Source organism: Podarcis muralis, chromosome 5, assembly GCF_964188315.1.
Source record: "Podarcis muralis chromosome 5, rPodMur119.hap1.1, whole genome shotgun sequence".
Lineage (NCBI taxonomy): Eukaryota > Metazoa > Chordata > Lepidosauria > Squamata > Lacertidae > Podarcis > Podarcis muralis.
This window is the reverse complement of record NC_135659.1, coordinates 35,713,137-35,735,909: the sequence shown is the minus strand read 5'-3', so window position 1 is coordinate 35,735,909 and position 22,773 is coordinate 35,713,137. Positions and strand designations below refer to the sequence as shown.

Sequence of the window (22,773 nt, the reverse complement as noted above, 5' to 3'; positions counted from 1 at the left end):
ATCAATATGCTCCTTTTCTATGTGTGGTTTTGTTTGTTTGTTTTTATATTGAGGAGCATTCAATTATGCAATTTTCAGAAGCTGTCCCGGTTTCTGATTTGATCCCGGAATGTCCTGCTTTCCTTAGGATGTCCTTATTTTCATCGAAGAAATGTTGGGTGGGACCCCGAGTCATCTGAAAGCAGCCCTGTATAGGGAAGGTTTTTTAAAAAAAATGTTTTATACATGTTGGAAGCTGCCCAGAGTGGCTGGGACCACCCAGTCAAATGGGTGTGGTATAAATAGTATTATTATTAATATGGAACAGGATGTCCCTATTTTCATCAGAGAAATGTTGGGGGTATGTTCTTCATATCAGACAGTGGTAACAGGGCGTCTGTTCTGCGACACTACACTTGCTGCTTGAAATTTCCAGTGTTTTGTTTACGGTAAACATAATTAAATCCTAGTCCCCTACATAACTGCAGAGTCTTTGAAAGTCAGTTCCAAATACAGGATGGAATGGTGGACGGGGAGGGGGCAAATTACTTTTAGTAGAGCTAAGTTTTCTTTTCTGAACACTGATCTGTTATCATTATCATCAACAACACTATTAGCAGCCGCTCTGGTATTGCAGCACTCTTATTGACAGATTTAATAGAAGGGATTCATTTCACTGAATAGGCGGAGAGTTTAATACTTAAATCTAAGCATTTATGTTCACCTGCCATTTGAATGGTCCTGTAAATTTAGTTTTTTTTTACCAAACCCTCTTGGAGGAACTGTGCGCTTCTGAAGGACTCTCTATCTATAGATCTCAAATAAGTTTTGACTCCTTGAAATCAGTCTGTCAGTGATTAAATTGGACATGGAGAGCTCTTATTGGAATCAAATTTGATTGTTTTATGCAAGATACTTTGCTCAGACACAGGAAATTGTGTTACACTGAGTCAGACCATTGGTCCATCAACTTCAGTATTGTCTACACAAACTAGCAGTTATGCTCCAGCGTTGCAGAGAAGAAGCCCATCTGTCTCGAGAGTTGATGGAATGTGATTCCGGGACTGAAGGCAAGCAGCTGTGTTAGCAGGACGTAAACCTGGCAGGCCAGGCTGCCCAGACATCAAGACCCCTTCTCAGCCTCGCTGATGTAGTCCAAAGGAAAGCAGAGCAATACATTTGGCACCAGCTTGGCTGCAGGAGTTGCCGGAAGGAGGTTACAAGATCCCATCCAACCATCTTAGGGACTCCTTGGCCTTTTCTTCTACTTAAGATGTTCTGCAAGGCAGTGGAGGTTAAGGATAAGAGTTTTCCTTATCTTAGATGGGCTATGTTCACAGGTTGATGAGACCATCTGCCCCACACCTCAGCTTAAGTACAATGTTAATGTGGCATACTACGGGGTACGTATGGATTGTGGCTAACATCTTGTGTACGCAGCTTCAAACAGCAGTGGTGGGAGCGCACTGGAACTGGAATAAATGGGAATGTGTGCACCGCCTTTGTGATGCAAGCCTCTTAATTGTTTCCATGTAAATGAGGCATTGATGCACACACAGAACCACACAATTACATCTACAGAAAGAGAGAGAAACCTTATTTTTAATCTAGCTGTTTTCAACAGTGGACACTGCGTTTTGATAAAAGTAAAATCTTTTTATTAACACTCTAATGGAATTTACTCTCTTTAAACAGCAATAAGCTAAATTATTTTCATTTCCAAGTCAGCAGGTATGACATTAATAGCAAAGCCACTCTCAGAAACAGCTTTGCACACTGGGTTTGCTCCCTTCTGAGCTACAACCATTAGCCCTGAAGAGTCCTGAGCTCCTTTAGAAGCCTTATTTGTTACACAATAAACCAGTCTGTCTTGTATAGATATGCTGTTTGTACACAATATAGTGTGCCTGAATGCACATTTAAGTACAATATCTATACTGGAGAGAAAGTAATTGATTTAAGAGAGATGACAGCTCAGTAGCTCATTTCATACTTTCACAATATAGCAATTTTTCTAAAGCCTCTCGTTTTCTCTTTTCTTCCACGGTGCTGCTCATCTTAGCTTTCCATCAATTTACCTTAAGCATCCAAAACAGCAAGGGACGTTTCTGAACAACCTAGAGTATTCATCCTGGATCTGAAATGAAAAGATGGAATGAACACAGTGGCTTATTAACAGGTAAATATATGTATTTTAAGCATCTTCCAGAGAGTGTGGCTTATTCTGTTATAAAGGTTTTTACATAATTTGGCCTCAGAGAGGATTAGGGACGATGCCGAAGGGGTTTTCAGAATGCAGACTGCAGGATCTTACAAAAAGGCTTCAATCCAGAATCGGATGACTATAGTTAGTAAACCTCTTTAATTATTTCATAGGATTATTGCTGTACAATCTGAAATGCATTGCTTCTTAAATTGTAGATCTGTGAGACATAAATCAGATTTCAGAGTCTTAGGACATGATTGTGAATTATGTATGTGCACGAATTATTTTATTCATCTACGGCTGCAGTCCTTAATACACTTACTTGTTAAGTGTGGCCCATTTAAATAAATGGGACTGCCCAGCTGATATGGATAGGACAGTAATGTAAATCTTCTCTGCTTCTCTGCTCTGACAATCTTTTACCCTTTTCTCTCTGTTGATGCTTATCAGACACAGAGCACACCATGCTGCCTTCTGCTAAGGGGCAGCACAATCCCCGAGCTGGGGTAAAAAAAGGGGTCAGCTGAATCAACTTCCCTTTAAATACCCTACCTGGTGAGCTTTCCCATGCATGTACCTTTTGGGATGACGCCTGTGCGAGAGCAATCTCTGAGGTTAAAGGGCGGCGGGGGGGGTGGGCAGAAAACTTCTGAGAGGGATGTTTAAAAAGGAGGGGACTTTTCGGTTTACAAATTTCAAGGGAGGCTTTGGCACAGGTGTGCCACATGAAGCATTTCTAGGTAGAAGAAGTACTCACTTTTCGTGACAAAACACAAAGAAATATGAAGATGAACAGTCCTTGAAATGCATTGAAGATTGTGAAAAGGTAGGCAGTGACCACTGATCCCTGGATGACATGAAGCACGCCAAAGATCCACGTCGCCCCAAGGAGGAAGAGGAGGGAAAGAGCCCCCCGTGCACAAGATCTAGGTAGAGCAAGAGAGTTAGAATTCTCTTCCTCCCTCCTTCCCTTCCCAACCATATGCAGGAAATGATTTTTGCAGTTGAAAAATCCCTGAACGCTGCATGGCAGTTACATGGTTCCTCCTTTAGGGTGTGCTGCGGTGCTGTTGCCGAAATGATATTCTCTTGCTCTCATAACGAAAGGGGGGGGAAAACCAACAGCAACAAAAATCGCAGAAGAAAGAGTAAAAAGTGGACGGTTTTTTAAAAACACTGCCTGTCTTAATCTTCAAATCTGTTTTCTCTGGTGTATTGCAGAGCCATATGATTTGATTTTAAATCTACTGTTAGTGTAATTCCCCAAGGTAAAACATATGTCTGTTATGAAGTATACCCCCTAAGAAACCTTGGAAAAAATGTATAGTATGCTCTTAGGTCAGCACATGTGCATGACATCAAAGGGATCTTTTGGCTGTTTCTCAGTTTCAGCCTCGGAGATAGTGCTGGCTGTAAAACCAGACTTTCTCTTTATATTAAAAGGATTTCGCTTTTACAATGCAAGGGAACTTTAAATTGTGGCAGGGTCAGAATACTGATGTCCAAATAGCATACAAATCAATTGCCTCTGATTCCCCCACCCTCTTATTTTGTTAACACACTGTAGTCTAAGTACACCCAGCCCTGCTCATGGACTCTGACAAATTACACAATGTTGTCTCACAAATGAGCTCCTTGATTAGTTTTTCTTTTTCATTTTCAGTCCAGCAGTTGCTGGACTTCCTTTCCACAAGAAAGCCTTTTCTCTCCCCCCTCCTCTTTTTTTTTCCTTTTTCTTTTTTGGTGCTGCTTCCAGAAAAATGAATAATTTTTTGACTTCATTAGAAGCAGTGCACTGTGTGAAGCTGATAGGGCGAGGAACAGGAGAAAAGTGATCAATCAAACAATTGCTAAATCCTAACTATAAATCTAACGCAGCGAGTTGAAACTGCAGGAGTGTTTCTAAGCAACAAAAACAGTAAGTTGTTTTCAGTGGTCCCTGTAGCACACACACACACACACACACACACACACACACACACACTCCAGCCTTGCCAGCACAAACGGTTTTCAAGGTCTCTATAAATCAGTTTTAAAGAAAATGAGTTGATCAGGAAATCATAGCAGCACACAAAATAATAATTAAACAATCCCGAGAGACAAACAAATGAAAAGGCAGGTTTGTTGAACCCTCCCCCTATTTCCCTCTCTTCCACCAACAGAGTGCATCACCCAGAAAGCAAGGAGATGGAAGAGAAGTGTTTTTTTCAACCCCATTGATTTGAATGGGAGAGTGAAACAAATTCTGAGATCTCCCTTAGTGGAAAAAATGGGCACCCTGACTACAATCCTATACTCACTTACTGGGGAGTAAGTCTCTGTGAACTCAGTAGAACTTATTTCTGTGTTGGCATGCATAGGATTGCACTGTAAGTTGGGACTATGCTTCGAGTTTGGCTTAGGAGTTTCCCCCCAGCAAAATGTATTGGGGGAAAAGGACATATGGCAACAAGTATAAAGCCTAAAAACTTAATTTTTGGGGATAACTTTGCCCTTTGCCCCTCAAAAAAAGCTCAACAACTTTGCCCCCCCCCACAAAGGGGCATCCGTTGGTCAGGGTTGTGGCAGTGATGGTCAGGGTTTTGGCCACTTTGGGGTGACAGGTTGTGTGTGGGAATCAGCCGCGGCTGCGGTGGGCGGTTGCTGGCAGCCCTGAGGGGGAAGTTCTGCCTGCTTCCCTGCCATGCATATGTGAGGAGGTGTCTTCTCCAGGAACCAAAGAAGTGCCGAGAGCAGTGGTGGTGGGGCAACGGTTCACATTGTATGGAATGGTGAGTTGTGGTGCAGGGTGGCTGAGTAGCCGGGTCCTCTTGGGCCCATCATCCTGTGCCCGGGAGACATTGATCACCCCTGCCAAACCACCCTGCGGAGGCAGCAATGGCCATGCTCACCACACCATATGGCAATCCTAATTCATTAACAAGATTTCTAATTCCATTTGAAGCACAGTTTTAAGACCCAGATTCTTAAAACTGCAGAATTTACCTTACCAATCCATCCTTACTGCCAACTATTTTAATAGGGTGTCATCCAACTAAATAGTTTAGCTGGTGCAAGGACTTTAAGCAGCAGATATTCCCCACCCTCTCCTTTCCCTGTACACACTGTGCACGCCCTGTGAATTCCCAGAACAGATTTAGGTGTTGTGGGGGTAGAGGAGAAGGTGGGGAAGTTCCGCTACATATCCTGTTGAGTTCTGTGGGGCTTACTCACAGGTAAATGGACACACAAGTACAGTCATAGGCTTTTGTCAGCAAGAAAAAAAGCCTTAATGCAGTGTAAAGTACACTTTCCTTCAGGAGTGATGTTAATATAGAATTACATCAGTGGGTAGCTGTTTTCAAATCAACTGGTTTTAGTTTTTTTAAAAAGAGTCAAAGTTGAAATTTACCTTATATTTTCATAGCAGCTAACTTCTGGCTTTAGCATGGCTGTTTGTCGAAATACTTTATAGATAATGACACCAAAAGCAATCAAATTAACCTGGAAATATATACATATATGTATTCAGTTTAACAAGATGAACGTTGGAATTATATCTATATTTCATATTTAAAGCAAACAAATCAAACCCCTTCTTTCTGTTGAAAGGAAAGAGCCATTCTGATCCTTTTAATAGAACAAAGAGTACTACAGTAACCTAGGTCAAAGACGAATGTAACTCTATATCCTTTCAAGTGTATAATTAACAGCAGTCTGCAAATGTTTATTGAATTTATTGGCAAATCTCTTTAGGTTCTGGATCAGAATTCTCCCCCAAAGTAGATGTATGGAATATGTATTCTTGGTTAGGCATTATACAGATATTTCATTTGAAAATACAAACCCATTGTTTCCTACTAAGTAACATTAGCAACATCACGGGTGCGTTGAAATCTTTGGGTGTAAAAGATACAAGTGAAAAGTTTTGAATTTCAAAGATACTTTTGGTAAAAAGGATAACATACTAGGGACTTGGTATTAAGCTTTGCATTTGTTTGACTAAGAAAAAGCCAGAAAAATGTGGAAACGAGGCATGGAACAAATAACAGTATACCATAAATCAGAGAACCAACCACATACGAGACAACCACAAACAATACTACTGAGCAGTGATGGCTTTGTCTTGGAAATAATCTGAGCTACCACCACAAAAATGAGCAATAGCGTGCTTTATCTCTGGGTCAAAGCCCTCTTTCCCCTAGCCACCCAGCCCTTTGATTCCCCAGTCCTCCTGTCCCATTTTCTGCTGGTGGCAACAGTAGCAGCATATAGTAAGCCCACAACTTACACCTTCCCTTGTCCGGTGCAATATATAGAGGGCACACCAGGAAAAATGGTGTTGATGGCCCTCAGGTGCAGTACATTTCCCCAAAGCCTCCAGGACCTTTTCTCCTTCTCCAGGCTCTGGAGAAGGTAGGGAGAGACCATACCTTCTTCTCTCTTCCTGTGACTGGAATGTCATTATTGTTGCTGATGCCATTGCTGGCAACTCAGACTTGTAGGTAGAGTCTAAACCAAAGGGAGACAAAGGGTGTTGTGGAACAGGTGGGAAGGGGGGGTAAACCAGGAATTCCTCCATGGCTTGGATTTTTAATTAAGCCAGAAGAATTCAGGGCCTGCAATGCTCACATCTTCTTTGACGTGAATGCTGTGAGCCACGAAAAATGTACCTGTGAACCTCACTGATGTTTGTTGAGTGCATATATCACGTGGAATAAGAAAAGAAAAGGTCCAAATGTATGCAATACCCAGCATAATGTAATATAGTATCCGATATAATATCTTATACCAATATATCTTAGAGATAAGGTGCTTTTCACTTTGAAAGAAAGCAGCTCTCCCACATAGGAATTGCTCCTTAGAAAGTAGCAGGGAAGCGCTAGGTTAGGTACCTGTGAGGTTTGTTCAATAAAGTTATGCTAGTGTTTGAAGTAAGTGGAAGCATCTGATCAGCTATTCACAAGCAGCAGTTATTCACCAAAAATATCCATGTGTAACAGCATATCAGTATTAAAAGAATTATATTGCGGAGTCCACCTACACCTCTATCAATAACAACAGCACATTCCTTGGACAAAGTTTGCCTGAAGAAAGCTTCTGAAGTAGTCTTTGGTGCTTTATAAAAGCTGTACAATACTCCAAAAAGTAAAATAGGGACACTTGGATATGTATAATTCTCTCTAGTTGAAGAATCAGTGCCTGAGTATCCCCCATCCGGTATTTCTATGGTCCTTTGTATGCTATGGTCCTTTGTATGCTTAAAAAGCAGAGACATCACCTTGTCAACAAAGGTCCGTATAGTTAAAGCCATGGTTTTCCCAGTAGTGATGTATGGAAGTGAGAGCTGGACCATAAAGAAGGCTGATCGCCGAAGAATTGATGCTTTTGAATTATGGTGCTGGAGGAGACTCTTGAGAGTCCCATGGACTGCAAGAAGATCAAACCTCTCCATTCTTAAGGAAATCAGCCCCTAGTGCTCACTGGAAGGACAGATCCTGAAGCTGAGGCTCCAATACTTTGGCCACCTCATGAGAAGAGAAGACTCCCTGGAAAAGACCCTGATGTTGGGAAAGATGGAGGGCACAAGGAGAAGGGGACGACAGAGGACGAGATGGTTGGACAGTGTTCTCGAAGCTACCAACATGAGTTTGACCAAACTGTGGGAGGCAGTGGAAGACAGGAGTGCCTGGCGTGCTCTGGCCCATGGGGTCACGAAGAGTCGGACACGACTAAACGTGTCCTAAACTAAACATGCTACTATGTGCAGAAAGAGGCAAGTGGTCCACCAAGACCCTAAGCAAATGGTCGGGGAGGGGAAGTTGGGGAAACTATGGCCTGCACAATCTAAATGGTATGCAAATAGACTTTGTTTGCTTGATTTGTTTACTTATTCAGTGGCCCACAACTGTACAGGCAAAGCCCACACAAGTAGAGTTTGTACGTGCCCACAAACTTGTTCACACCTTATTTGCCCAGCATGCATGGAATTGGTTCCTCAGATAAAGAATTCCATCTGGCATAACTGAAGGGCAAGCCAAAAGCTTTTACTTGAGAACTGTCAGCTTTAACTGGAGGTGCTGCTGGTGAAAATGGTGGCGAATAATATCTATTAATATTAACTGGTTGGGACACCTTTTTATCGATAAAACTATTCAATTAGTTTTAAATGTGTTGTTTTCATTTGTTGGTGTTGTACACTACATTGAATGCTTTTATAGTGGGAAAGTGGAATAAATATCTTTCCATGAAGTAACCCCGAGAAAAAATTGTGTTTGAACCACAATAATTAACATAAAACAGGAAGTGTTGCAGGCACATGCATCTCCAAGCCTTACCTAGCTGTTTCCTGACTTCCTACCCCACCCTGGTTCTCTTTTCCGATGAAAAACATCCTTTGAGTTTAGTCCTACCTGCTTTTTCATTCACCCAAAACCACAGACCTCAGTTTACACAGTGACCCTAAGTGGGTTTGTACCAGACCAAGAGTGCAGGTAGGTGGACACACAGAGAGAGCCTGCTGTGGAGCAATGCCTGAGGACTCCTGCTGTTGTGGGCCATTGCTGGTGTCCTACCCCTTCCCCTCATCTTTCCCCTTGGATTTGTGAAATTCTAAAAATATACTGAATGAGCCACATTTCAGCTGGCTAGCTTTTTGCATTCTGTCTGTGAATTCTTGATTGCAATTGTGCCAGTTGGTTCTTATGGATTTGCATCTGCTGACTGAGTAATATTAATGAAACATCCACTTGTTTCCTCATCTATATGCTTCAAGAGGAGGGGAAAAAACCCACTCATATTTAAAACAGCAATTGGAAGCCCAGTGTAGGATCCATGATGGGAAGCCTAGATGGGAGACTTTGGTGGGGTGGACAATTAAGAATTTGTCTTAACCACAGTCTGGGTTTGATCACATGCACCCCTGCAAAGGCATTATTTTAGAAATACATATGCTTTCTTTCTGAACAGAAAATCCTGCATGTAGGTGACCCAGGGCTATGTGTGCCAGCCCTGCCTCCAACATCTCTCTGTGTGCAGACTGTACAAACTCTCTATTCCATACCTTCCTGTGTTGAGCAAGGAAGATCTGATGGGAGCATCTACCTGCATTTTGGGGTTGTATCCACAGTGTAGGGAGGCTAGTTTAGCAGAGGTCATGCTTGTATGGTGATTTCTACTCACCTTCAAATGGATGTGGATAGAATCCCCTTCAGAGCTTCTATGTTCAACATCAAAAGGTCTGGGACTAAGTGGGCAGGCGTAAGGATGTTCGGAACAGTGACCTCCAACATGGACTGATGTTTCCAATTCAGGCATAATGCCCAAAGAGCAAAGCAAAGCACCTCTGTGATGCATTATCACATTTAACAGTTAACAACCCCTTGTTCTTAGTAATAACTGCTAGGTAGTTAGTGAGGAAACAATTAACTACCTGAGATAGTCCATCTTTTCAGTGGCTACTTAAAAGACCTGAAGAAAGTATTGGGGATGGGGGGCAGGGAGATGGAAGAAGAGAAGTCCAGGCCAGGAAGTTTATGTTATGCATTTAACACATTTAAAATATTAACTTTGTTAAATACATGTTTGCTAATGTACAATAGATGTGGAGGTCAATATGAATGCAGCAGATAGAAAAGTGGGGCTAAGGCCTTTCCCATGCATACTGCATTCCTAACACCAAACCCCGAATATGCTGTTTGGAGGGAATCTGCTATTAGCACCAATATTTAAAATTCTGATATACACAATACTTCGGAAACCAGCAGTTCTTGAAGTTAATTATACAATTAATTTGACCTTTATAATAATTATACGCAGGCTTTTATATAATATACATATTCTGGTGAATAACAGAGGAAATAATTCACTTTATCTCTAGCTGGAATAATGTGAGTTTGGAATGCTCTTATTAAAAGTGGGGCAAAATGTAGTCGGAACACAAAAGGGTAATACTTGGAGGATGCAAGAAGTTACATTAGATAGCTAATGTAAATGGCACCAGCCTAATCATCTAGTCTAGACAATGCTCTCATGTTCTTTGACATCTAGGTGGCATCTAAGAGGCAAACTAGGAATTTAATTTCAACTTCATGCGTCTCTGTCCTAATTATGGGTTGGTTTTGGAGTGTAGTTCTGCTCATGGAATGGTCATTCCAGGTTCCCACTCATGGAAGAGAAGAGGTGAATTCCACTGATTCCCTATTTACCCATCACCATGCATCCTCCCATCTACTTTTTAGTGTAAGGATCCCTCCAGCATAGTGTGAAAAGTAGTGTGAGAGGTTACCAGAGGAAATGGGAATCCAGAAAATTGCTTCCCGACTCATGGGTAGGAGCTTCCACAGATGGAAGGGCGCCATTGGATCTAACCCAATGTGCCTCCTGTTGAATGTTTAATTCTTCTTTTCTCCATTTGGCTAAACATACCTATCGTCATCTCCCTTAATTTCCATGCCCTATCCCTCTCTTTCTGTCTTCTGCCATGCATCTTTCTTTGTTTCCCTCTGTTTTGAAAATGTGATTATATCATTTTAAGTGCTTTCTCAAGATATGTTCCTGTAACAATGGATGCTATCTCTCCGTAGATTTGGAGACATTATTGTAATGCTCACCCCCCCCCCCCCCATATTTTGTGCCACACCAAAGTCCTGGTGCTTGAGATACACTATTTATCAAAGTTTCTAAGCTCGTATGGAATTTACAGATGTCCTTTGAAAGTTCTTAAGTGTTTAAGTAACAGTTTTGAATATATTCTTAGAAAGGTGGGTCCCCTTCCCACCTGTTTTTATTTTGTGGTCTTACACCATCTGCTGTAAGTGGGTGAGAAGTTGAAGTGTACTAGAGGGAGAATTAAAGTTGGAAACTATCGTCTGAGTTTTAAATACACCAAGAACACTCATAAAAGCAAGATGATTCTGGAGAAGAGCCAACTATAATTCCTATTGCTTGACAAAGGAAAAACCTTGGACTTTCCTGTACAATTAAATAAACAAATACATGGCTTCTCATATACAAAAGAATGTAGCTTTCAACCCAGAACCACCCACATGACTCTGGCCCTAATGGTGTAATTTTCTGCTTGTGAGAGATCTACTAGCATAATCATTCACTTTCATTATGTGCTGTTCATGATTAGGACTGTTTAACATTAATGGCTACTAGTATTTATTGTTTCCTTTTTCATTGGGTGAGATGACATGTCGGGTCCAAATAATGCTGTTAATAATGGGATGATGTTAATAGCAGGAAGTTCAGAGATGCGACCCATGAGGCACAATCCACTGGATAGATCTCCTGCACAAGTCCCATTGAAACTAATGCGTATTCCTCAAGAACACATTAAATGACAGGTGGAAGATGTGCAAGAGCATGGTCAAATGTGCCCTTCTGTCATTTTGATGTCCTGTATCATAGCTCTCATTACCTCTTTACATCATTATCTGTGGTAACAAATGTCTAAAGTGAGCTGCTGTAAAAAGATAGGCTATGCAGGAGACTGAAATCTGCAATTTTCGCATTCTTACATCAACATGAAAAGGCTTATGCTTTTTCCTCAACAGTAATGTGAATGCAAAATCTAAATGGGCAACAATGAAATTAGCCTTATTTTTTCTGTTAAGGTAGCACAACTCTCCACTACATCCCCCCAAATGCACTTCCCCTCCAAAGCCACTCCTCTTTGAGTTGAGAGAAAGGATTCAATGAATCTATCACATATAAATAAATGGTTAGATGGGTCAGATATGTGTGGGTCTCAAAATCAAGTGCAAAACTCTCCACTGCATTTTCCAAAATGGGAAAAACTCAAAACAAAACTATATTGGAAAAAAGGTCACAGAATCAGAGAATCATAGAGCTGGAAGGGACCAGAAGAGTCTTCTAGTCCAACTGCCTGCAGTGCAAGAATCTTTTTGCACAACACAGGGATCAAACCCATGACCCTGAGGTTAGTAGAGTCTCATGCTCTACCAACTGAGGTCATATGAATCCACCATATGATTTAAAAAAAACACAACAACAGCAAGGAGAGAGGTAAGAAGAGAGAAGGGTTATGTCATGATAAAGGCTGTGAACACATGACCAGCTTAAAGTGCAACAAGTTTGTTCTTTTTCTCTGTCCCCATTGAAGTTGGTTTGGGGGCAAACACATCAAAATGCAGTGCTTCATAAGAAATGACAAAATAGATGTGGACTGTGGCTAATGTCATGTGTACACTGCTTCCCAAACCACTGGTGGGAGCACACTGGATGCAGATTAAATGGGAGTGTGTGCATAGCCAAAGAATTAAGGGGAGGGGGTATGGCTGACTATTGTTTAGTAGCTCAACGGGCAATGCTGTGTGATCCTTTTGGGTTAACAAGCTGAGAAGCTTGTCTTGCACAGATCTCCATGAGAGCCAAGGTCACTTATTAAAGTAGGGCTACTCTCAAACAGCAGGGAAACCCATTTTCAGTGTCCAACTGTGAGAATGCTTCCTGGAAAGAGATTCAGAAAGAAAAGGCTTCTGGGCTTTTGAGGGAATGCAGACATAATACAGTAGCCTACAAATCCGCTCCACTTCCCAGTGGTTAGGAGTTACGGTGGACCACGTGGCCATCCACTCCCCTCCAGGAGCAGGGGACGAAGTCCCACATCATCCAGAGATTCCCGGCCACAACATTCACCAGGCAGCCAATCTGCTGGCGGGGGAAGGGGGGCAGCGGGGATGGGCCCCATTTAAACTGAGGTGCGAACCAGAGAGCTTCCTCTTGGCTTGTTTCCTCGATCGTTAGGCACTGGTTGATCTTATGATGGGAGAGGGGAGGTGTGGTCATCACCTGCCCCTCCAAGCTTAAGGGTATTCCATTAAAGGAATCCGGGGGTGTGGATCTTGTCTGAAGCCCGGGGTAGGGCTACGGCCATGCCATGACCTCGTTGGGAAACCAGGGGGAGCCTGAGATGGTTTGCATCGACAGGGCTCCCCCTACTGGTGGTTGAACCTTACTGGACTCCCTACGTGATGGACAGGAGTCAGATATAATCGGGTCAATTCCAATGTCTATGCCAATCCCACTCACATTCTGTAACCAATGAAACTGTGGCCTAAATTTACCCAATAACATTAACCTAATATCCATGTTCTTGTGTCTTATTCACCAACAAGGGGGTGGTCTCGGGGTCTCAGCACGCAACATTTTTTCTTTCTACTAGCTGTCGTAGAGAGAGATGGACTGGTAGCATTACAGGAACAGTGAATGGACTGAATCGAGATTCTCAAGTTATGAGAATGTGAATCTGGATTATTTTCAGGTACAAAGGATATTGGATCATTCTTGTGGTCCCCAGCTACAGCCAAGCCTGTTGTGGGGTAGCGATTTGTATTTGTTCCTGAAACCATTTCAAACTGCTTGATCCCAAAGGTATCTGACAAGGCATAGCTGCCCATACTGTAGCTTATTTATATTCTTAGCAATATCTGATTCCACAGCTTTCTGTGTAAACAACAAAAAAGTAAAACATCTTTTAAATGAAAAGCTATTGAACACTACAGTATACAAAGAAACCCGCCAATGTACTAACACTATTGTGCCTGTTTACAGATGGAAAAAAACAGCAAGTATGAATCATTGTAATTCTAAGTTCCTTCAGAGAGAATTACAAGACCATATGATATCCTAGCGTGTTAGATTTTGCATTAGGATCCATGACTGAGTTGTAAGACATCCAGACAGCTCCATATTGAGCACACATCTGAGGAATACAAGTTATTTCATCTTCTGTTGGCAGTTTGCTTAAACAGCTGGCTTTGAATGTGTTTCTTGCCTTATGCTGGCATACAGGAAGAAGAGCTGAATTTTGATTTGCCTAGCCATAGACTTTGTTCAGAATTATCCAAAGAAAGGCCACAAGCATCTAATAGTTTTCTAGAGCAATTTTTGGTGTACATATATATGATTGCTTCACTTAGATTTTGTCACCTCAGCTTCAAAGGAGAATAATTTCTCCTGCCTATTCATAGTAAGTTATGGGAAATCTGATGGTGTTGGCAGGAGGAGGGTGAAGCATGTTAAATTGCTGTGAGGAGAGTAATTAAATCCACCAGCTGTAATTTTGTGGTAATGGGTGGCATTTAGCAGAGGAAGACAAATTTAGATGATGGAACCTCAGTTTGAAGAATGAGGGAGAAGAAAGGATAGTCTTAGAATAGGCATAATACACTGTCTTGGCTGACTGGTAGTTAAGGATGGCTGAATCAGTCAATTCTGCTTTCTCTCATATTCTCATATTCTCAGTTGAGCATTCCACATTTCCACATCAGTTTCAAATATTTTGAACAAGTTCTCATGAAAATTCGGCAGCATTTTTACTGTGAATTTCTCCTGATAGACATCTTTTAATACACATACCTTTGCAAAGCAATATTGCTCTATATAATGCAGTTCTGAATGCTATTTTCACAAACATATGCCTTTCCGTGCAGGTTTTATCTTTATATATGCATTTTTTGTACACATTATTTTGCCAGACAACTGTATTGAAAAATTCAGAGAAGTGTGAATTTGAAAAGATGACTGGGTTTTGGTTCACATGTTGTTTCAAAAACAGCTTCATCTATAAATGAAGATCATATTTCTCCCCTGTCCCAATCTGGTAGGCATTGCACTAGGTGAAATGTGGTCTTTAGCAGATAGGCAATGCCCTATATATGGCATGGAAAATTACATATGAACTAAGACTGAAGCACTACAATGTTCTGCCTTAGTGGGTTTGTTACGGTTCTTGTGCAGTAACTTTTAGACAATAAAAGAGTTACTGTTAATCTTCTGCAGTTTCTGGCATTCATCAACTTAAGGCAGGGATAGCAGAAGCATATACTTACTAATGTTTTTGATCCCCTTCCTTTGTTTTCTCATTCAGCCTGCGTAATAATTGTGAATGTTTGTGATAGAAAATAGTTGTTATTTTTACCTGCCCATAGTCTTTAAGATGGCATATAATTACACTGAAACAAATGAATGGCAGCTTTCTAAAGATATGACTGGGAAGAGGATGGGAAACATGACATGTTCTGCTTTAAGTTACTAACAACCCAACAGAAGCTCATTCAATGAAAGGCAGGTGCATGACATTGCTTTATAGTTTATTTACTTTAGCAATGACAAAAGGGTTCCAGTTTCTCTCCATTAACCATCACTTCAAGCAGCAGTGAAACTGCAATCAGTAGTGCTGTAATGTCCTAAAAGAGACCCAATGGGAATGATGCTATGTCGTGATGTAACATTGTTCCCTTGGCCATTGTTGGGGAAAACAATGAGATATTTAAATTCAGACATGACTCACTAAGAACACCATCCTATCTATACCAGAAGTTCACCAGCAAAGTCACTTGGAACAATGTGTGTAAATTGCATTGGGCCATTCTGTGGGTCATTTCAGTGCCATGAAGCTGCTGGCTGAAACTCTGACAGTACTTCAACTGGTGGCAAACACTTTGTTTGGTCATGGGAAAGAAACTGGAGAATCTCCTGCTGCCTCTTCTCAAAATGGGTAAGTCTCATTTGCCTCCTCCTAAATCGCCTCACAAAATGGCTTTTCTCCCTGCACACTTTCAAATGCACCTTTACAATATACCGGTACATTTTTAAATCTCGCAAGGGGAAAACATAGCTTGGAGGATGCAAGGCAGGACTTGGAGCAGAAGGGTAGTTTGTGGGAAAAGAAATTATCTTCACACAATGCACAACTTCTCCATTTTCAATTGCCTGCTCTGAAGCTGCTTTTTAAAAAGAAAGAAAAAGAAAGGGGGGGAATTATATCATGGTTCTAATATGTGCATTTGCACATAATGCACCGTTAACCCAGAAGAAAGCCTTCACTTGTTCGTACAGTTAAAATGCTAGTCAGTGAGATGATAGGTCTTCACAATGTTTTCATAGAGCAGGAGAATGCCCTGATGTTGTCTTATGAGTACGTACATATATTAGTACTTGATATTATGTAAAATAATTCTAGAGTTAGCATAACCAACCATAATTTTTAATTGAGTGCTAAGGGTTTTAAAATACACAAAACTCTGTTAATGCATATGCAACAGTTCTGTGTTGACTTGGAGTCATAGTCACAGTGGAACCCATCCAAACAATTAATCATAGTTTGGGGTGTGTCCCCCCCCCCCATTCTTCTTCTTCACATAGTAAGAAGAGTGCTTGCTCTTACAAGGTGCTATTGTTCCTGCTGTTTTTCCTTGTGCAGTCCCAACGATTTCAGAAAGGCTACTGTGGGTGGCATGTTTGCAACTGGAGATGTAGGCAGCAATCTCAAATGACTGGTTTGGGGGCCTGCAGAAGCTGGTGAAGCCACCCCCTGCCCCAGTATGCAATTAGATGTTGCCCAACATTTGCTTGAATTAACCTGTGATTTTATATTCATTTACCTGGAAGTAAGCCCCATTGAACCCAGTAGGACTTCTGATAGGCATAGGATGTTAGTGGATTATGTATGAATGTAAATATCCCATCGAGGCCAAAGGAATTACTTCGACGTCCATTGTTAGGCCAAGTCTTAATTGTTCCTGCCACTGAGGCAAGCTATAATTTTTTTTGCATCTTTATGCCCTATACGTTTTGCGACTGTTATTATTATTACAATTTATACAGATCTTCATTGGCAAAAGCATTCCAATTTTACTCGGCTCCATTCTTACTTTTCCGTAATGCACAACAACACACTTTTGTACCTGCATGAAAGAATATGAAGCTGAACAGTGCAGAAAGGGGGGGGGCATTATAAAAATAATTAAGGTTAAACTGCTTGGGGGCAAGTGCAATCAAAACAATCCTTTACAAACTGTACTGTAGCTGAACAATTCAAAAAGCAACTATTCTGAATATAAGCAAATTCAAAGGGAGACGATCCCCTTTTGTACCGCCCCCCCCGCCTTCTGATAGAAGACTACTGAAAACTGTCTGGTATCAAAGCTTCTCATGGATTAGACCTTCTGCGGCTCTCTGTTTCTACAAAAGAAGAGACAACCCAGGAAAGGGAAAGCTAATTCTCAAGATTTTGACACACTACTTCTGAGTCTGTTGAGTGCTTCACATTCAAAACTTCAAAAATGAAGCTCCCAAATCATATCTTTTCTACTTTCTCAGGCTCTCTCTCTCAATAATTGATGAAACCATCTATATGCTGATGTCAAATCTTAGAAAAACGGGGATGGTGGTGGTGGGGAGAGAGATGTCTCCTGCTGCTCTTTTAGTTATATACTTGCTTTAAAAAAATATCATATTAGATATGGCTCCTTCAAAAACGTCTGATGTTCAGGAGCAGCTGCATAGGCATCATTCTCCCCAATGACCCTTATTATCAATGTTAGAATTAACAAGCTTGAATTCTGATGTGCAATCTGGCATGAATGAGGACAGATTTCTGTCTTCTGGCTAACGGATGGGTGAAAATGCTGCTTCGGTGCTGTTCAGTCAGGATGGCAGGGAGTTAAGCTGATAACAATGCAACAGCTTAAGCCGGAAAACGAAAATGTATGCCATATTAATTGCCTGAAATTGCACACAAGCTGGCAGTCAAACAATGAAAGGTATGTCTTGCTGTCTGATTTCTCTCATTATCATCTCCCTGATGAATACACCTGCCCAAATGCTGTAGTTATTTCCTCTAGTTTGACACAGCACTGGAAAATATTTAAGAACAACAACAAGAAGAAATACTGGGAGGGGGAAAGAAAAGAGGGGAGAAGAGATTAAAGGTTCTGGGAAGGGTATGCCTAATTTATTTATTTTTTAAATTATTGTAGAAAAACTGGACACAGATACCAGTAATAAATCCCACTGAACTCAATGGGACTTGCTTTTGAGTAAGACATGCATGCGCTTCAGGGGTCAAAACAGACATGACATTAATTGCATGATTGCAAGTTTAAATAGTTGGCATTCAGCATCAACACTGTGTGCAGGGGAAAGTTTTATGTTTAACCCTTTCCGCTATGTATGGTCCTGATGAAATCCAGTCCTCCCACAGTGGAAGTTATTTAAGAAACCCACAAATGGGGCATTTTTGGGGGCAGAACTGGATCAGCACCCTTTGCCGCTGTTGCATGATGTCTATGGGCCTGATCCAGGCTTCTTCACCATACCAGCCTTGAAGTCTGTTCAACTTCAAGTGTATTTGTCCCTGCCCCCACTTTCTGCACTGGCGGCAAAATGGTGATGTCTCTCAAGCCCTGTTGTTGCTGGAAAAGGTTTGGGTTAACCCCTAAATAAATATAATAATTATTTCACCCTATCATTTTATAGCACATCTTGTCCATGGATCATAATTATTCTTGCCTACTTATGCTGGCAGCTTTTCTTTATTTCCCAATCTCCTGGAGCACCTTCGTTACTCTGTTTTAAAATTAGATAATTGCAAACCCTCCCCCCCCCATCCTACATGACTTGTGTGCATTGATCTAATCTGAAACACAGCCTTGCTTGCGGTGCTGGAAAGACTGTTAAGAGAAACAAGTTGGGGAAATTATCTTTAGCTTGCAGCTTGTTTTATGCAGGTTTAAAATACTCCTTTCCCCCTGTAGTTCAATCTATCAAATGTCTGACCCAGTCCTTTTCATGTATACTTACCCAGAGAATAACAATAAAAAATGCTTGATATGATCAATGAGGCTAATGGCATGCACTTCAGAATTCTAATGGCAGATTGGTATTAATGAGTATGTACGTTAGAGGGGAAAAGGTGTTGTTGATATGCTCAGAGAAGAACAAGTGCTTTTAGAGAAATGCCTAGGTGAACTAGGCTTTTCTATGAAGACATGTCAGATTTGCCTCAAAAGAAGTATCTGAAGTACCCAATGCAATCTACAGTCATGCACTCATTAAGTTATATGCAGCCTTCAAATAATATCACAGCATAGTCTAGCTCACTAAACTCCCCTAACACAGTCCTTTGCAATAGCAAAAATATGTGTTTAAAATATACACCTTCTATCCACAGGACTGTGTGACTAGTTCTGTCTGCCCAAGAGAACTTTGGACTTGTGTTTCTTCAACACTTCTCTTTTGCAATGAAAAGATAGTTCAAAAACAGTTGGGTTTTGGCATGGTAAAAAGGTAAAGGGACCATTAGGTCCAGTCGCAAACGACTCTGGGGTTGCGGCCCTCATCTCACTTTACTGGCCGAGGGAGCCGGCGTACAGCTTCCAGGTCATGTGGCCAGCATGACTAAGCCACTTCTGGCGAACCAGAGCAGCGCACGGAAACGTTGTTTACTTTCCTGCCGGAGTGGTACCTAATTATCTACTTGCACTTTGACGTGCTTTCGAACTGCTAGGTTGGCAGGAGCAGGGACCGAGCAAAGGGAGCTCAGCCCGTCGTGGGGATTCAAACTGCCGACCTTCTGATCAGCAAGCCCTAGGCTCTGTGGCTCAGCCTCTAAATAAAGTAAGACAAAAAGTCCCACTAGGTCCATGTCTATTGTCCAAGCCCTTTGGTGCACCCCAAGGAGTTCTTTGGATCTTGGCTGTTTTCCTGCTCACTAAAGGTATCATGTTTCTAAGAAAGCAGTAAAGCTGTGGCATATTTGTGTGTGAGAGCTGAAGTCCAGAAAAGCCTGCTTTGAAAAGGCTATGAAATTGTTGCCAACTACCCGAAACAAAATAAATAAAAAAAATCCTTCCAGTAGCACTTTAGAGACCAACTAAGTTTGTTCTGGGTATAAGCTTTCGTGTGCATGCATACTTCTTCAGATACACTGAAAGAGAAGTCACCAGACCCTTATATATAGTGAGAGAAGAAGAAGAAGAAGAGTTTGGATTTGATATCCCACTTTATCGCTACCTGAAGGAGTCTCAAAGCGGCTAACATTCTCCTTTCCTTTCCTCCCCCACAACAAACACTCTGTGAGGTGAGTGGGGCTGAGAGACTCCAAAGAAGTGTGACTAGCCCAAGGTCACCCAGCAGCTGCATGTGGAGTAGTAGAGATGAAAACCCAGTTCACCAGATTACGAGTCTACCGCTCTTAACCACTACACCACACTGGGTGGGGAGGGGTATTACTCAGAAGGGTGGTGGGAACAGGTGATTGGCTGATAGGTGTGGTAAACCTGTTGACGACTGTTAACGACTGCAATTGGTCTTACAGGGAAAAGCAAGGGGTGAGATGGCTAAAATAGCTTTATCATGTATAATGAGATAAGAATCCAATGTCTCTATTCAGACCAGGTCTCTCCATGGTTTTAAGTTTGGTAATAAGTTGCAATTCAGCAACTTCTCTTTCCAGTCTATCAACCCATTAGTGCTTGAAAGCCACAATCATGTACAGCTTCATTCTGGCGGTTTCAGTTATTCTTCTAATTCCTGCTCCATAAAACAACACAGTGCCCTATTTCTGAAAACTCCTGCCATCTTGTTCAAAATAGCTTCTTCACTCCATCCAGGCAAAAAATAAAAATAAAAATGGAATGCAGCTTACTGAAACAGAACACTGCAAATATTTATGTTAACAAAATTTGTAATGTTGCCATACGGAATCTATATGCAGGGGTTACCCATAACTCAATGCCTCTCAATGAATGACAGCTGCCATTATATTTTGGATTGTGTTTCACTTCCTCAACCTGAAATTCTTGTTTGCAATTGGGTACTAAGCCATATTTACTTGTGAATATTTCAAGATGTTTTGATTGTCAGGTTAACATCATTGCTGATGTGTTAAGGAATGTGTGCATGAACTCCAGGCATCTGGGCATGTGTGGGGACTTATGGGTCCCTGGATCAGGAAAAATCAGTTTATCCTTTGGCCACAAATTCCTATAATCTGAAAGAACTTGTATGTACGTTGGTCCTAATGGTGTTCAGCACATTGGTTCACCAAAGTTTCTGTTAGTGGAATAAGGATTTGATTCTTCTTTCCTGATGAAGACCCCACCACAATCCACTCTGAAAGGTTGAAGGAACACATAGGAACAGAGTAGCTGAAGTATGGAGAGGAGATCAGTTAAAAAAACCCTTCCCTTTCCACTAATGGAAGCCTTTGTCGGATCAAAGACAGCCTTCTGTCTGTGTAAGGGATGCCATTGGATACAAGAGATGGGTGTGCACGTTATTTTGCTTGCCTTTTCATGAGAAACTACTTAATTCACACTTCTTGAACCAATACACAAACTGAAACACATATATCTTTGAAAATTCACACTTTTCTAAACTTTGCAGTGCAGTTATCCAACCATATGTACAAAAATGCATATACTGGAGAAAATATGTGCTTCAACATGCATATATTTGTGAAAATGACAGATTATATTATATGCATTATTTTAGGGGGAATTGCTGGGGGGAGATATCAGTGATAGTCAAAAACTACACAACATTGTGTTTATTAGGAGAAATTCACACTGAATTGTTGACGGATTTTTAATGAGGGATTTTTATTTATTTTAAAAGTGAAAATTGTGGGTAAATTCAATCATGCTTATGATTATTTATTAGTTGCTTTCCTCACAAAAGTGGCTCAAAGCATCTTACTAAAACAATATTACAGTAAGAAGCAAGTATAGCAACCAACCATGAAAACCTCACAATGCAACTGTACTGATAAAAGACAGGTCTTACAGACCCCACCTCACAAAGCAGGCTACAAATACCTGAAATTCTTCAAATTAAGGCCCAAAAACCAAGGTTAAAAGGAGAAGTTTTTAAAATTGGAAAAATGAGAAAGTGAGAGAAACTGAAACTGGCAGATCCCTATTAGAAACAGCCCTCTATCTATATCTATCATCTATCCATCTATCATCTATCTATCATCTATCTATCTATCTATCTATCTATCTATCTATCATCTATCTATCTATCATCTATCTATCTATCTATCTATCTATCTATCTATCTATCATCTATCTCTATCATCTATCTATCTATCTATCATCTATCTATCTATATCTATCTATCATCTATCTATCATCTATCTATCTATCTATCTATCTATCTATCTATCTCTATCTATCGATCGATCTATCATCTATCTATCTATCTATCTATCTATCTATCTATCTATCTATCATCTATCTATCTATCTATCATCTATCATCTATCTCTATCTATCATCTATCTATCTATCTATCATCTATCTATCTATCTATCTATCTATCTATCTATCTATCTATCTATCATCTATCTATCTATCTATCATCTATTTATCTATCATCTATCTGTATCTATATCTATCTATCTATCTATCTATCTATCTATATCTATCATCTATCATCTATCATCTATCTATCTATCTATCATCTATCTATCTATCTATCTATCTATCTATCTATCTATCTATCTATCATCTATCTATCTATCATCTATCTATCTATCTATCTATCTATCTATCTATCTATCTATCCAGTGGCGTAGCGTGGGTTGTCAGCACCCGGGGCAAGGCAAGTAATTTGCGCCCCCTAACCCGTGGATTTGCGCCCCCTAACCCGTGGATTTGTGCCCCCTAACCTGTGGATTTGCCCTAACCCCAGATGTTGCGCCCGGTGCGGCTGGCCCCCCCTGCACCCCCCACGCTACGCCACTGTATCTATCTATCATCTATCTATCATCTATCTATCATCTATCTATCTATC

General features: G+C 40.9%; 1 protein-coding gene across 2 annotated transcripts in view; it reads right to left on the bottom strand.

The window, feature by feature from the left end:
* Positions 1-1,561: 1,561 nt before the first annotated feature.
* The window catches only part of ADGRL4 (adhesion G protein-coupled receptor L4), an 88,000-nt gene continuing 66,788 nt past the window's right edge, over positions 1,562-22,773 (bottom strand). For both annotated transcript variants that reach the window (XM_028733001.2, XM_077928551.1), the window contains 3 exons: positions 5,577-5,668; positions 2,943-3,111; positions 1,562-2,116 (listed from right to left, as the gene is read on the bottom strand). In XM_028733001.2, the coding sequence (XP_028588834.2) occupies positions 2,054-2,116; positions 2,943-3,111; positions 5,577-5,668 (324 nt within the window). In that variant the 3' untranslated portion in view covers positions 1,562-2,053. The remainder of the gene's footprint in view (positions 2,117-2,942; positions 3,112-5,576; positions 5,669-22,773) is intronic.